This window comes from Epinephelus moara, chromosome 1 (assembly GCF_006386435.1).
Source record: "Epinephelus moara isolate mb chromosome 1, YSFRI_EMoa_1.0, whole genome shotgun sequence".
Lineage (NCBI taxonomy): Eukaryota > Metazoa > Chordata > Actinopteri > Perciformes > Serranidae > Epinephelus > Epinephelus moara.
The window spans coordinates 26,809,590-26,824,467 of record NC_065506.1 but is presented as its reverse complement, the minus strand read 5'-3'; the positions used below and the strand labels follow the sequence as shown (position 1 = coordinate 26,824,467).

Genomic DNA, 14,878 nt, shown 5'->3' with positions numbered 1-14,878 from the left:
TAAAAGGCACTAAATAAAATCAATCTAAATATTATCTCCATGACATGAGGCACTCTATGTACAGGTGAAGGCCACACGATGTGACTGAACCTTGTGATGAGAATTCTATTGTGTAAATAAATAAAAACGTAAATGAGTTTTGGCAATCAATGTTGTTTTGGATTTCTTCTTTTTCAGGTTAAACATGTTACTCAGTGGGGCGTCGGTGGCTTAGTGGTAGAGCAGGCGCCCCATGTACAAGGCTGTTGCCGCAGCGGCCCGGGTTCGAGTCCAGCCTGTGGCCCTTTGCTGCATGTCACTCCCTCTCTCTCTCCCCCTTTCACGCTTGTCTGTCCTATCACTTAAAGGCTAAAAAGCCCCAAAAAATATCTTTAAAAAAAAAACAAAAACATGTTACTCAGTTGGTAACCCATTTGCTCTCCCATTTGACATCTCTACTATCCTTGACGTGGTGCTAGGAACGTGTTATGGAAAGACTGTGTCTGTTTGCTGAGGGAGTTAACAGAAGCCAAGTCAATTCTGTAAATGGTTCGCATAATATTTGCCATCTGCATGTGCTGCCATTCAGTAACACCACCTCAACAGGTTTAAGGGTGTGCACCTGTGTAATCAGCTTCTTACCGTTCTGAATCCCAAAAAGGAAGAGGCCAGGTTGTTGAGGCTGGCTGGGCTGACTGATGCTCCCACTGACAGCGGTCTGAAACAAAGTCCCTGGCTGCTGAACAGGCGAGGAGGTGGTTGTCTGGAGGTTTGCCACACCGTTCTGCGAGGCAAACATGGCTGACTGTGCGAGCTCCTGAGCGGCCAGCCCGCCCTGCAGAGAGGCCATGTTAGACTGAGGCATGTAGAGGCCCACAGGCTGCTCCTGCCGGTTGTTTGAGCTGCCTCCCAGCTGCATCGGCTGCTGCTCCTGAAACATGACTTGCTGTCGTGGATCGGTGGGGTTCCCTAAGGCCATGGGCTCAGAGCGATCCTGCTGGTTTACTGTCACCATGCTGGCTTGGGAAAAGAGCAGAGAGGGATTTTGGGGCTCTTGGGAAACTAGACTGCTGCTTGTCAGCGGTGGCATCTGGCCCTGGCTGCTAAACATAAGGCTGGAGGCCTGATCAGGAGTGGACAGGGGGTTGTTGCAGAACAGTAGGCCAGCCTGCTGTTGCTGCTGCTGGCCTGGTGAGATTGTGTTAGGGGAGATGTTCTGAAACAGGGATGCCTGCTGGGCAGGCTGTGCGTGGGGCTGGGGCTGGGTGGGCTGCTGCTGCTCCATGGGGTTTCTCTGCTGGATGGGGGAGAGCTGGGTCTGAGCCTGAAATACTGATTGCGGTTCAGGGGCAGGTGTTTGTAGAGCGCTGAGGAAGGCCAGCTGCTGCTGCTGCTGTTGTTGTTGTTGCTGCTGTTGTTGAGCACTACTGGTTGTGAGCTGAGAGGGCAGGGATGTCTGAGGGAGGAAAAGTCCAGGGGTTGACGGCCGCTGGTCTGGAGACTGTAGTACTGTCATGGAGTTTTGGAAGAGAGCGGCCTGGACCTCCTGAGAGGCTTTCTGAAACAACCCTCCCTGTGGATCTTGTGGTTCAGCCAAAGGACTGGGATTGTGAAACATGGGTGGTGAAGGGTGTGAGGGTGTCTGCTGGAGGAAGTTGGTCTGAATAGAGAGCAGATCACTCGCCTGTTGAAAGAGAGCTGCTTGTTGCTGCTGTTGCTGTTGCTGCTGCTGTTGGGCCTGTTGGAAAAGAGTCCCCTGGTTTGGCACCACTCCTTGTGATGAGCCCTGCTGCTCTGCGCTCTTGGCCTGAGGGGCGTCCTGAAACATGCCACACTGCATCTGAATCTGTGACTGAAACAGCTGCTGCTGTAAATTTTCCAAAACGTGCTGCTGTTGCTGCTGTTGAAGCTGTTGTTGCTGGATTTGCTGCTGCTGCTGCTGCTGCTGCTGCTGCTGAATTTGCTGTTTTTGGATCTGCTGTTGGTGCTGGATGTGCTGCTGCTGCTGTTTGGCCATTGAGTTGTCCGACTGAAGCGGTAAGTTGCAGAACCCTTTGGCTTTAAGTTGCCTCACTGCCTCCTCCAGCTGGGCTACTTCATCTGGGGGAAACAGTGGCAGTTGCTGCTGTTGAGGCGCAGGTTCCCCACACAGCCTCCCCACAGCTCCAGAGCCGCTGCCGGGCCTCTCCTGCCCGAGGCCCTCTCTGGGTTCCAGGAGGAACTGCTGTGATCCCTGCTGGAGCAGAGAGTCAGCAGGCACAGAGAAGGAGTTGGTGGCTGCAATGTCCTGCTTCTGGATAGTGCTTAAGGGCTCTGCGTTGGGAAAAACAGCAGCCTGGCCTTTGTCAGGGTCGCCTGCAGGCTGAGAGAGGTTGTTTGAGAATGGTCTGTTTTTATTTAGATGGCCTGCAGTCATGTCTGGGTTCTGCTGGGCTGGACATAGGTCACCAGTCTGACGAAAACACAAAAGAGAAAAACTGTGCTTTAGTTTGCTTATAGATTTTGTGGTCAGTTGAATTGTGGTGCTTTTATTAACTGAACATTTATGTGATTTGAAACATCAAATTATTTCAATCCAATCTAAATAGTTTTCACTGGATGTGTTTACATGGACGCTGATGTTCCACTAATAATCAGAATAATAGCCCAATCAGAATAAGAATGCTTCATGTAACCACCCCAATCAGAAGAGACTGCCCTAATCAGAGGGATTTTTCAGTTAGGTTCAGAGGGGAGGATCAAACCTTTAAATATTAATGCCTAAAAGACATGTATTGTTAATGTGATTGTTTCTCCCTGGTTGGAATAAATATATTCCAATGAATTCCAATGATCAATTTATTTTGTGTCCATGTAAACAGTCTAGTTGAAATCTTTAATCAAAATTATTTCAATTCGATAGAAGAAATATGGTTCATGTAACAACAGCTACTGTGTACAAGTTATAAATGAGGCATTTAATGGAATTACAGATCAATATATCACCTTAAAAACACCAGAGGATTGAAGGTTGCTAGTGACCTCCATCGGAGTGACGTCTTCTCGCTTCACTAAAGGCAGCATCGAAGGCATCAAGGCACCATCTAGAAATGTAGGAGCAAAACCAAGGAATACGTTTAGTCTTAACGTTTAATTTTGTTTGTGGCAGTCCACTGGAAGCTAGAAAGTGCAATAAAGAATGCACTTGACTCTGTGTACAGTATATTAGTGACTAAGCAGCTTTTAAATGGGAAGCTACTGTCCTGGTTATGTAGAGTAGTGAAAGGGAAACTAACCTTTAATTTGTTCCTCAAATGAACACGTCTTCACTGGAGAAGGTGCCTCTTTCTTCACAGGAACATCATTTTTCACTGCAAGGGCAAACATCAACAGATTTTTATCTTTATGAGCTGACACAATTAAAAGAAAAGAAAATTAATCTAAACATAAAGCACAAAAAGAGTTAAGTTACTTTGATGCTCACATCTTCTCAAATTTTGTACTAAAGTCATTACAATTACAAAAAGTGCTGATGAATGATGATGATAAAGTCCAGGATGTTGATTCCTGTGTTTAGAAATGGGCTGTGTATTGTGCTATTGTGATACTAAACTGTAGGTGGTGGTGTTTTCAAGCCATGAGACTAAGTGAAGAGTTGTGGTGCCAGACATCTTAAAACTACTTTGTAAAAATCCTAGTCATCAGAATTTTGCATGCTAACTAACAAGTTTGTCTCCCCATCAGTTGATTGTAAAAAGAGGCAGATGAAATAAACTTTGATTTAGTAAACAAACCTGTCTCTGGAGTGTAGGTAAAAGGCTGAATATCATGGGATCGCCCAGCATTCGTCACCACGTAGATTCCCACACACACTGGAGAGGTGATGGCTTGGTTCTGGTACGGAGGAACTTTCACTATCAAGTGATTCTAGAGGGGTGATCGTTCAAGACAAAAGTCAGCCAACAGAGTGAGAACTGCAGTAGGTCTAATTTAATCGGAGTCAAAGGGTGAGTTGACTAGAACACAGTGAATAAATATGCAGCATTAAAGGTACACTGTAGAGTTTTTGAACACGAATGACATTGAGGAGCAATATTTGGTAAGCACTTTGTTGGTATTCTGTGCCCTGCTGGCACATCATGAGCACTGGGCACATTTCTATGACTGCAGGAGGTAGTAATGTGCACTGGACTGGAGGTAGAAAAAAAATTAGCAGACTGGATTCACACTGTGATGCAGCTGCTTTCAGTTATAAATATTTGTCTTATAAATTTACAGGATTAAATTTGCATCTTAAATCCTGTGTGTAGGATTTAGCAGGAACTACTGGCAGAAATTGAATAAGTATATTTTCTTTAGTGTATAATCAGCTGAAAATAGGAGTTGTTCTGTTTTTGTTACCTTAGAATGAGCCATTTATATCTACATAAGGAGCAGGTCCTCCTCCATCATGTTCCCGCCGCCATGTATCTACAGTAGCCCAGAATGGACAAACCTGAAACTGGCTCTAGAAAGGGTCATTTGCATTTTTGCGTCGGCCACCATAGTTATCAGTCCCTTTGGGATGAGCGAAACAGCGTCAGAAAAACACTGATTTTTAACATGAAACTGCTTTATTCAGGGTTGTTACCAGTTTAAAATCACTTGGTCTGTTTGTTTTGGAGAGGCCTCTGCAGATAATTTGGCTCCTTATAAAATCCTCCTGAACAATGAACCCTGAAGGAATCATTACTGGGAGTTTACACTTTGCGCACAGATGAAGTCTGGCTGGTTGGAAGCTCCAGTCCTCACCGTCAGATGCCAGGGTGAACTTGTTTGTCAAGGGCTTGGATATAATGGATGTTCATTTATATGTAAATGTCCTGCACTCTAGCTTTAAAATGTTCATCATTTATGCTAATAATGTAGTTCCTACATTTCATATCTCTGGGACATTATTACTCAGTGACTGGCCCAACCCTGTGTGGCCATATCTACCAAATGGCAGAGGCAACAGCTTCCTCCCTCAGATTAATCAAGTTTTAATTCCACCTTTCAACAGCTGGTGGCAGTAAAGCTTTGAAAAATACAGCACTGCCTCATAGAAGAGCAGAAAAGATGATCACTAACCAACTTAAACAGTGGTGGTTTCAGAAAAGTAATGTTTTTTTTAGTAAGGAAATGCATTCAGGCCTTGTAGATACACACCACACGTTTCAGTCGGACACAATGAATGCAAATAAAACTGTGCTACAGCGTACCTTTGACAAAAAACAAAATGACATCCAGTGAGTTCAACACAAGAGCCTCTTCTATTAGCTGCAGATTTTGTTTACAAGGGCAAAGGTTTAAACTGGACTGTTGAGACACACTCAGTATAGCCTCTGAGACCGGGTGTAATTAGGTCAGAACACAATGAGACTACTCAAACCTTTGAACCAGCAGCCGTTTAAGATGATTACATCTAAAGCCCCAAACAAATCTGAAACGGCTGCTTCTATCTACTCAGCTGATTAGTAATTGGCATTAATCATTCGGTGCAAAAAGAACACGAGAGCAATCACATTTTACCTGGTGAAACAGCTCCATGTCGATTTCAGCCTCTGCCTTCCACGATTTCTCATCTGGAAGAGACAAAAGATGCAGCAGCATGTTTACTGGAGAAGAGTTGAAATGCATGAAACCACAATGTCTGCGGACAATCAGATTCTAAAGATCATCATTTCTTACCAGAAACATTTTCCTGAAATATGACTTTGGTGTCTTTAAGAAAGTTCTTGCCAATGATAAAGACCTCTTCTCCGCCGGCCACTGAACAAGTGTGAAGTGACTTTTTCAGGATTTCAGGCACTCCTGCGGGCTGAGCTGTAAACAGAGCAGATAAAAACAGTTTTAAGAGTCACTTTTGCTGATTTTCACCCCAAATTCCCAGGTTTTATAACAAACAAAAGAAGCATGTTGGTTATATGTATTTTCACCCTAATTTTATGATGTTTATAATGCCTTAAAGTAACTGATTTAATGCCAGAGGGTTTGTGCTGGAAATGTATTTGTAAAATCTGACTTAAACTCAACAAAAAAGGATTAAACAGCATCCTGCAGCACAATCCACTGTAGCTACAATCCACAGGTAAAAGAGCAGGTAAAAGAAGTTTACATGTTGGAGGAAAGCTGTTTGTAGAGATGTAGTAACAGCCTGTTGTCTGCAGTTCTTCATCAACATCTCACTGTTGCTGTTTTTTCTCTTCCTCCCTGCTGTATTATTAGACTTGCCTTTATTTAATTTCCTATACATTCTTCACAATAAAAGTCCCCCGTTATTTTGTTATGTAAAAACTTTTATTGTGAAGCAGCAAAGTAAGGAAATGTTGAGTTTTTGAGCAGCAGCTTCACACAACTTCTAATACGGTGGATAGCGAACATGAAACAGTAAAATAAAGCAGATATGTAAAGTAAAAACAGGATGCAGGAGAGAAACTAAACTCCAAACCACAGAGATTCAGTTAGAAGCTACAGTAGTACTGAGAGCTGAACACAAGGAGACTTTTAAAAACGCTGTTCTCTCTGGTCTCTGCAGACAGAGGTGAGCAGAGTCTCACATCGCACACGCTTGTTTGGGGGGAAGACTGGGGGTCGTCGGGGGTTGACTGTGGTCAGCGAGACGTCACTGCTACCTCCTTAAGGGTGGGCAGCCCGGCTTTTGGACCTACTCTGGAGAAGTTTCATCTCTGGCGCAGCTCAGCGTGGCACGGTGTGTCTGAATTCATAATGGACACGCAAATCGGCATGCTTTAGTCAGCGCAGCCAAAAGTAACAATGGAAAAGGCCCACAGTTTTGTACATACAGTTTCAGTTCTGCAACCTCACCGCTAGATGCCACTTAATCCTACACAATGGACCTTTAAAGGCGCGTCGCCGCGTCCTTGATCTTCGGTTTTCCAGCGGACCGTTCGAGCAAGTCTGGCTTCTCTGCTGCTAACGCTGCTGCCGGGATACAGCTGAGGAGACTGTTAATGCTATGTACCGGGACACTGCTAATGCTGCTTGCCGTGCTGCTGTAGCTCAGTCGTAACTGTAACTGATGCTGAGACTCTACTGACTGCGTAGACGGCGGTGGGTGGCACAACAGGCCAAAACACAAATTCAAAACATAAACATGATTACAGGCCAAAACACAAATTCAAAACATAAACATGATTTGCGGACCGTAAATTTTTTTTTTAAATGCAAATATTCTGGCTGTACTATTGTTGTCGGTGAGATCAGTATGTTATATGAACATTATTCCTTAGTCTCTCTGACATATTAGGAGGATTTTATGACTATATGCTTTAGATTTCTTACATACAGCTCCTTTAAGACTTTTAAAAACCTGCATATACATTGAACAAAGATGTAATGTTTTCATACAACTCAAATACCAGCTATTTCTTAGAGGCATCCAAAGTGGCAATAAGAACTTTGATCACCCTTAAGCTCAAAACCACAATGTAACACATTTCACAAGACTTTTTCACTGCTCTGCCACACAAACACACACACGCACGCACACGCACACGCACACGCACACACACACACACACACAAACACATGCACGCACGCACGCACACATGCCTAGGGGGATTACTTTTTTTTGGTGGTGGGGGGGGGTGTTGTGGGAAGATATTTCCCTGGATTGCATGCTGGCTCTGTGTAAACAATTGAAGTCCACACACCTCTATTGTTTAGTCCTTTCCTTCTCTTTCTCCCCTGTCTCTCTCAAAGCAGTTCTCCCAAACCCACTTACACAGAAACTTTCTTTTAGCCCTAAGCGTCTTTCCTGTTTATGAAACCAACCACACCCTTATACTGTATGCATTATCAAATAACACTTGAATCTGAAGGGATCTTTATGTCTCCAAATGTGAGCATAAAGAGACAACAGTCTCTTGACCTCGGGCTAGATTAAACTTCAGAAACAGGACCTCTCCTGTTAAAGAGAAGGTAGCTCAATTTATGATGGTAATTATTAGCTGTGTAAATTACAGGTCAGCTGTCTGTTTTGCTTCTTTTAATTCCAGTGAAACTGGTTTGAAATAGTGAAATGACACACCAGAATATCTGTATTTCTAACAGCATTTCCACAGACACCTACTACATAGGATTGGAGAAGAGGGGGTCTGTAGTGTGAGCACTGATCCATCTGGACGTGGGATGTTGACCCGAAACACCAGCCTAGCACGTGTGCTCTTCTTCTTCGACCCGGCCACACCAATGCGAGCTTCGACATCAGCATTACGGAGCTTCAAGATCCCGACACAGTCCACCCTGCACAGAGAGACGATGTCAGCCTGGAAACTTGCAGTTTAAACAACAAACTCTACAGTGTTTGCTAAACACTGCAAATCTTAACAACACTAAATACCTCAGCATGTCATTACAATAACTGATGGCCTAAGGGGATCAATGAATTATTTATCTACCTCACATCTCACACTCACACGTTCCCATCATGCAATCACTTTATTAAGCAATTGCTTTGGTTTGGCACATAAAAGCAACACTTTCTCTGTTTGTGGTTTAACATGTAAAAGTCTTTATTGGCGTGATATTTCTCACTACAACAACCCATTGTCAATCTCAAGAAAAGTACATACGCTAGTGTCATGCTGGTGCTCGGATCGAGAGACACCTCGATGACAGTCGTGCCATCGATGTCCACCTCTTTGCAGGCTGTGGTGTTGCGGCCAGTCACCCTGCAAGCTTGATAAAAACCATGAGGCTTAACACGCCCGGTGTCGTTGCCCACAAACACCTGCAAAACCACTGGCTCATTCACTCCCTCCAGCTGTATAAGTAAAAACAAAAGACAAACAATACATTCATTACAAAACATGTTCTATACAGAAGCACACACATATTTCAAAGCCTCTGGCAAAAACCCAATCATTAACTTTATTAACAAAGGACATCATGGCCGAAAAGTCAAAACATTAACTACAGAGTTCATCATAGAGGTTGTGTCAGGGGTTCAGCAGTCACCTTCACAGTTGGGAAGCTCTGTTGTGTGCGGTCCTTCACTGACCCTCTGCTGCCTTCAGTCAGATAGCGTGCTCGGTGCTGAGTCTCTGGCTGGACGAGGATCTTCAACTCCTTCCCCTCACTCTTCTGTGGGTACTGCATCGAAAGCGTTCCTCCTTTGTGGTGAGTTGTCTGAGCATCATCAGAACTGCAACAAAGAGTGGTTTGACAGAGACACCAGCACATTACTGCAAATTCTGACATTTTACAGCCTTTTTATTTTAGTTGGTGCGACCTAGCAGGCTGTTCTCATGCATAGTTTGTATGTATGCCTATGGAAAGTAATGCACTACAGTTTGTACATAGTACATGTAATCAGGAAGGCTGCCATCATGTGACCAATGCACCAACAGGAATTAAGAAGGAAGTAGTACTGAGTGAAACTTTGCCTTCTTTGCATTAAGAAGGCAGGTTGGGGTAGTGGATGGGTCAAACAGACACAGGACTTTCCCCCACAAGACCAGTATCCGTGTCCATGACTTTAGTGTTCTTTTATCTCAGACATGTTAGGATATTACATCAGCCGATATTAGGGAGGCTATCGGCTGATTGACAGATCAGCTGATAAAGACGCGTCACAACCACCACCAAGTGACACTTCTGAGGAAGGCTAAGTTTCCGCCGAAACATGTCAAGGTATGTAATATCCTAACATGTCTGAGATAAAAGAACACTAAAGTCATTGTCATAAACTAAAGACATAATGAACACCATTGAACTAGTATTCATGTCCCATGTGAAACCCTAGCTCCAACTTCAAGTTATTCTAAGATACATCATCACCGTGTTTTTTTTCCTACACCTAACCTACATAACTTAACTCTCCTAATCCTAACCTACATAGCTGTTCTTGCCCTAACCTAACCTTCGTAGCTTTGCATTAAGTATGAAACTTTGTTAGGTACATAACATGACGACACTATTCGTGGGGTGCTAATTCGTTGGATATTATATTTGGAATTGGATGTGCATTTTCACAAGATATTATACAAACTGTTGTATGAGGATATGTTGAACCTAGCTGGCATCTTCTGATATTGTGGTGGATAGAAGCAAAGAATGTCTGGAACTTGCTTTAACGGATTATGACCTTGTCCCTATTTGTTCAGACACCCCCGCTCTCTGCCCCCCCATGATGCTTTGAGCAATGCAGAGTTAACAGGCCCTTCATCAACTGAGCATATTCTATGCCCAGCTCTTAAAGCATTCAGAGTTATCTGTTTATTTAATCTGCTCTGCTTATCCTAGGTCTTTGAGAGAGGCTCTGTGATTCACTGTGGCTGACCATTGTTTGTAGTTCAGTATCCTGCCCCTCCCTCCCCTCTGATCTAACCGCTCTTCTTCACTCAAAGCGTGGTGGGAAATTTAGAGCCAGAGTAGTTTGTTGAAGATTTCCATCTGTTGTGCAGTGTGTGATTTCCTGATAATATTATTCTGACAGTCAGGATGAGTGCTGTATGAGATTATCCACAAGGTGCTTTAAGACAATAGTAACACGTAATAAAGTATCCACTTAAGAGTTTAACTGTGCAACTACCACTGGGAGAATATTAAGTGAATAATAACTGAATAAGCTACTCAATTAACAACTTCCTACATGAAATGTAGTCACTGTTTTCTGTGGTCACTGATGGGTGACAGATTACAGGAAGAACATGAGGAAAAGAGTTGGGAAAAATAACAAATGCAGATATTTCCCTACAGGGCACAAGGCCTGACAAATGGAGAACTCTTAGATGAGAATGAAAAAATATATGTACAATATGAAAAGCTTTTGCACCAGATCTGATTCTAGGTGAACACAAATGGGAGATTTCTGAGCAATGTGTTGGCCAACGCTCTCTACCACCGTCATCAAAACACCAAATGAGGAAATATCTTAGCACTGCAACTAATGATTAATGAGTATTGACTAATCTGCTGATTATTTTCTTGGATTAATCTATGATGAAAATAGTTAGCGATTCATTTTCTGTCAATCGACTATTCGATTGTTGTTTTTTTGGAAGAATTTTACAACCAACCATAAACCTAGTAGTCCACACATACCAAAACTGGCAATTGTCAATCATCACTTGTGCAATATCAGTGTGTTTTTTACTGATGCTTCTTGTTTTGCATGACCCCCTTTGCTGCTGCAACGATGCAAATTCACCTGCTGTGGGACTCATAAACAATTATCTTATGTTATCTTATCTTATCTTATCTTATTCTATCTTATGTTATGTTATCTTATCTTATCTTGCTGGGGGGCAGCATCACTGCAGATGATACAAACAGGATTAATAAGATCATCAGAGAGGCTGGATCAGTGATTGGCTTAACCCAGTCTCATGTGAGATCACTACAGCAAAGAGAAACAAGGCCAAATTAAAAACGGTTCAGTATAATGAAGGCCATCCATTACAAGGTGTTTTTAACAGACTTAAAAGCCAGACTAAGGATGCGTCTGTATTATACAGAGCAACTCAGACAATCCTTTCTTCCAGCAGCGGTTTTTCAATGAGCACAGTTTTTAGATGCAGCACATTTCAGCTGTTAAGTTATAGTCATACCCAAGATTCACCTTCAACAAAATACACACTTATTTTAAGCAAAAACAAAATGACTAAATTTAAAATGTATAGTTGAATCACACCTGTAGTTAAAGGTTTTGAATTGATTTTGTATTTACAGGTAAGGTATTTTATTATCCTAGCTTTCCCAGCATGCCTTTCTTGAACTCCTCTGTTCATTCTGCACCTTGGCTGAAGAGGCATGGTGTTGTTGCTTAATTCATCTGGAAACAGCATCCATAATTTGCTTATTCTATATCAATGGTAACTTTGTGAGATTATTTTGAGTGTTGTGTCATTGGATCTGTGTGTTACACAAACCTTCCTTTTGATCCAGTCTTGCTGTCAGGGCCGAGCTGTGACAGTACAAAGTGTGGACCTTTGGCACTGTCTGCATCGAACACGTCCATGCTGGCTTCCCCTGCACGCACAGACTTCGGTCCAGGCCTCTGCCGAGGGGTACGTTTGCGTGACTTTCGTGGCACCTCTGTGTTGTCATTGTAAGAGACAGTGCTCATGATACTGAAGTTGGAGAGAGAGTCCTCCATCCAGATGCTGTTACTCTGCTCTGAGTCCCGGGATGTTTCATCCTGGCAGGACATCAGGCTGTCATCAAACAGGTCTTGTGGCGGTGGAGAGATGTTCAGTACGGTGCGGCGCTTCGATGGGGTCATCTCTCTTCCTCCTCCCAGCTCACTGCTGCCCCTGCTGTTACCATTCCCACCTTCTGCTCCGACAACCTCTGGAACCGTTCTGCTGCTCCTGGTGTCCTCTGGGTCGACATTGGCGCTGTGAACTGCGTTCTGGTCATTGGCTGAAGCACTGGAATGCATGGTGGAGCTGGAAGAGGTGGAAAAAGCACTGCGGGGGCCTTCCATGGTCATAGAGGAGGACATGGCATCTACAGTGCAAATAATTAGACAGTAAATAAAGGCTTCTAAACCAATGTTGGCTAGCAGTCCCATTATGGAAGCAAAATTTGTTCATAATAGTTTTTTTTTGGTTTTGCTTTGGTTTAGCACTTTTTTTATTCATCCAATCAAAATTTCCCCCTTTTCATGGGATCTTAAGTGCGTGTTTCTGTGGTGCTGATGATATCTGGGGATTTGTAAATGTACAGTATGTGAAGCGCAGTAATGGTGTGGCTAAAAAGGGGCTAAAGAAAAGTCAGCAGTCCCCCTTATTTGAAAAAATATGATAGGACTAAAAATGCGTGTGAACAGACTTACTTGCAACTTGGATGAATTTATCGTTTAGCGTTTTGTTCATGTTCAACTTAAAAATTAGCCAAAATGATGAAATGGAGAGGGAAGTTCAAAACAGTATTATGTACAATATGATGCATGCCAATTATTGGAGCTTTCACTTTCAATTTTTTTTTTTTTTTTGCTACAAAAGTTCATTTCGTTGGGACTGAACGTAGCCACAGAAACAAAATAAACAAGCTTCTGACCTATGAAGCAGAGAACTGCAGACCATTTTATATGCAGACACTCCCTGCTTCAGAGGGAACTTCCTGGAATATAAAAATGAGACAGCGAATGAGCAATAAGAGCTGAACAGTAAAAAAAATTCAGATTTTTTTTTTTTTTTTTTTTTCATTAACACAGGGTAATTTGTTTGTCAAAAAAATGTTGCTCCAGCATGCTGACATCCTCTGTAATTTCAAAAGCATTCAAATAGTTACAATGAACTAGATGAAGAGTGGGGAGAAGGACTGGTTAAGCTGCAGGTGGTAAAAAGGAGTTAGACTGCTGTTGACATTCTGGATTGTTTGGTGACTCATTAGTTTGTGAAACAGACAGTCGGAAAGAAAAAAGGCACATAAAATATACGGAGGTATTGTCAATTTTGAGCAAATATCAAAAACACAAAGACATATATGATAACAAACCAAAAACATACAATAGCAACCCAAATATATGATCAAATACTGGTGAATGTCCAATACAGATGTTGAAAGGTGGGTTATGAGTGTTTACTCTCTATTATACCCTCTGCACTATGTTTGAAAACAGCAAAAACAGTGAACAAGAACACTGCTAAACACTGCAATTAAAAATGAGGTCACTCAAAAAAATGAGGTCAAGTCTGGTTATAAAAAAACATCTTAGAAAAAAAAGAAATAATGACGTTATTGACATTTCAATTGAACTCATAGTTTCATGTTAAGTAAAATAAACCTCAGCTTCCTCCACTTATTGACACATTTTGCAGCAGGTCAGAGCGCTGCAAGTGGCTGTAATGGAGCACTGACGTCCATGTATTTACTATAACTCACTGTAATGTCTTGGTGCTTCAATGAGGAGCAGAGCAAAACAGCTACAGTGAGGCACACTCTAAATCTAATTTATTTAATTTGATTTAGAGTGTTTGGGATAAAAATCCATATAAATGCCATGTTTTATAACATTATCTGTTCACTGTTAATTAGTTTGGCCTAAATTCAATGCTTTTGTGTTTTGCATCATCAGATCCCAGCAAGAGAAAGGAAAACATCTATGCATTAGGACTGCAACTAAGGATTATTTTCATTATCGATGAATCTGACAATTATTTTCTCAACTGATTAATCGTTTGGTCTGTAAAATGTCAGAAAGTAGTGAAAAATATCCATCCCAATTCTCAAAGTCCAAGATTATGTCTTGAAATGTCTTGTTTTTTCAGTCTAGTTCTCAAGATAGCTGGCGATCGTTTTCTTGTCGATCGACTAATCGCTTAGTCGACTCCAGTATGCATGTCTGTACGCCCACAGGTGTGGAGCTTCTTCATCTCTCTACCTCTTCTTGTGCTTTTTAATGGCAGACCACATCCACTTTACTGTCGTTCCACTGCCCTTAACAGTTCATGCTTTTTTCTTTTATTATTTGCCAATTGGGAAAGCGGCCAAGCCCTCACTTCTCGGCAGATAGTTTTGTATTTGGACACCACTATGTATCAAGACAATGCACAATGAAAATGTGAAGGGTCAATGGAAAAGCAAAGAAATGTGACGCAGCAGCTTCAGTGTCTCTTGACATTTTCCTGACAGAGGCATGAGCTCAGATTTCTCTTAACCAGAGATGATTCTTTAAATATGGTGCAAACCTGTATGCCCTCTGTTGTGTGTGCACTGTACACTCATCTTGTTTTGCTCTTGTGAATTGTTTAATGTCAGCAAAACAACTGATTAAATTAAACTGCACATTTTAGTGAAATGTGTAACTTTTTCCAATGACTGGTAGAAGATCTGTTTAAATGAAATACCGTCCGGTCATGACACATGCAACAAAACCTCTGTGGTCCATCTAAACAAGCTTATCAACGACAAAAACTGGCCACAAATA

The 14,878-nt window shown here is 42.3% G+C and overlaps 2 protein-coding genes across 5 annotated transcripts in view; one reads left to right on the top strand and one right to left on the bottom strand.

Annotated features, from left to right (window-relative positions):
- The window catches only part of LOC126389193 (cytochrome c oxidase subunit 4 isoform 1, mitochondrial), a 516,851-nt gene that overhangs the window by 93,955 nt on the left and 408,018 nt on the right, over positions 1–14,878 (top strand). Inside the window, exon 1 of one of the 2 annotated variants that reach the window (XM_050042791.1) lies at positions 12,059–12,064. The exons of the other annotated variant lie outside the window; for it this stretch is intronic. The gene's annotated coding sequence lies outside the window, so the exon portion shown is untranslated. Of the gene's footprint in view, positions 1–12,058; positions 12,065–14,878 lie in introns of those variants that run through there. 2 annotated transcript variants of the gene reach the window in all.
- nfat5b (nuclear factor of activated T cells 5b) overlaps positions 1–14,878 on the bottom strand; it is a 45,234-nt gene that overhangs the window by 5,248 nt on the left and 25,108 nt on the right. For 2 of the 3 annotated variants that reach the window (XM_050042538.1, XM_050042547.1), the window contains 10 exons: positions 11,874–12,453; positions 8,959–9,145; positions 8,574–8,764; positions 8,072–8,244; positions 5,668–5,802; positions 5,509–5,561; positions 3,753–3,885; positions 3,255–3,329; positions 2,965–3,062; positions 622–2,431 (listed from right to left, as the gene is read on the bottom strand). In XM_050042538.1, coding sequence (XP_049898495.1) covers positions 622–2,431; positions 2,965–3,062; positions 3,255–3,329; positions 3,753–3,885; positions 5,509–5,561; positions 5,668–5,802; positions 8,072–8,244; positions 8,574–8,764; positions 8,959–9,145; positions 11,874–12,453 — 3,435 coding nt within the window. Of the gene's footprint in view, positions 1–621; positions 2,432–2,964; positions 3,063–3,254; positions 3,330–3,752; positions 3,886–5,508; positions 5,562–5,667; positions 5,803–8,071; positions 8,245–8,573; positions 8,765–8,958; positions 9,146–11,873; positions 12,454–13,005; positions 13,069–14,878 lie in introns of all 3 variants that reach the window. The other variant, XM_050042555.1, reaches the window with a different exon arrangement.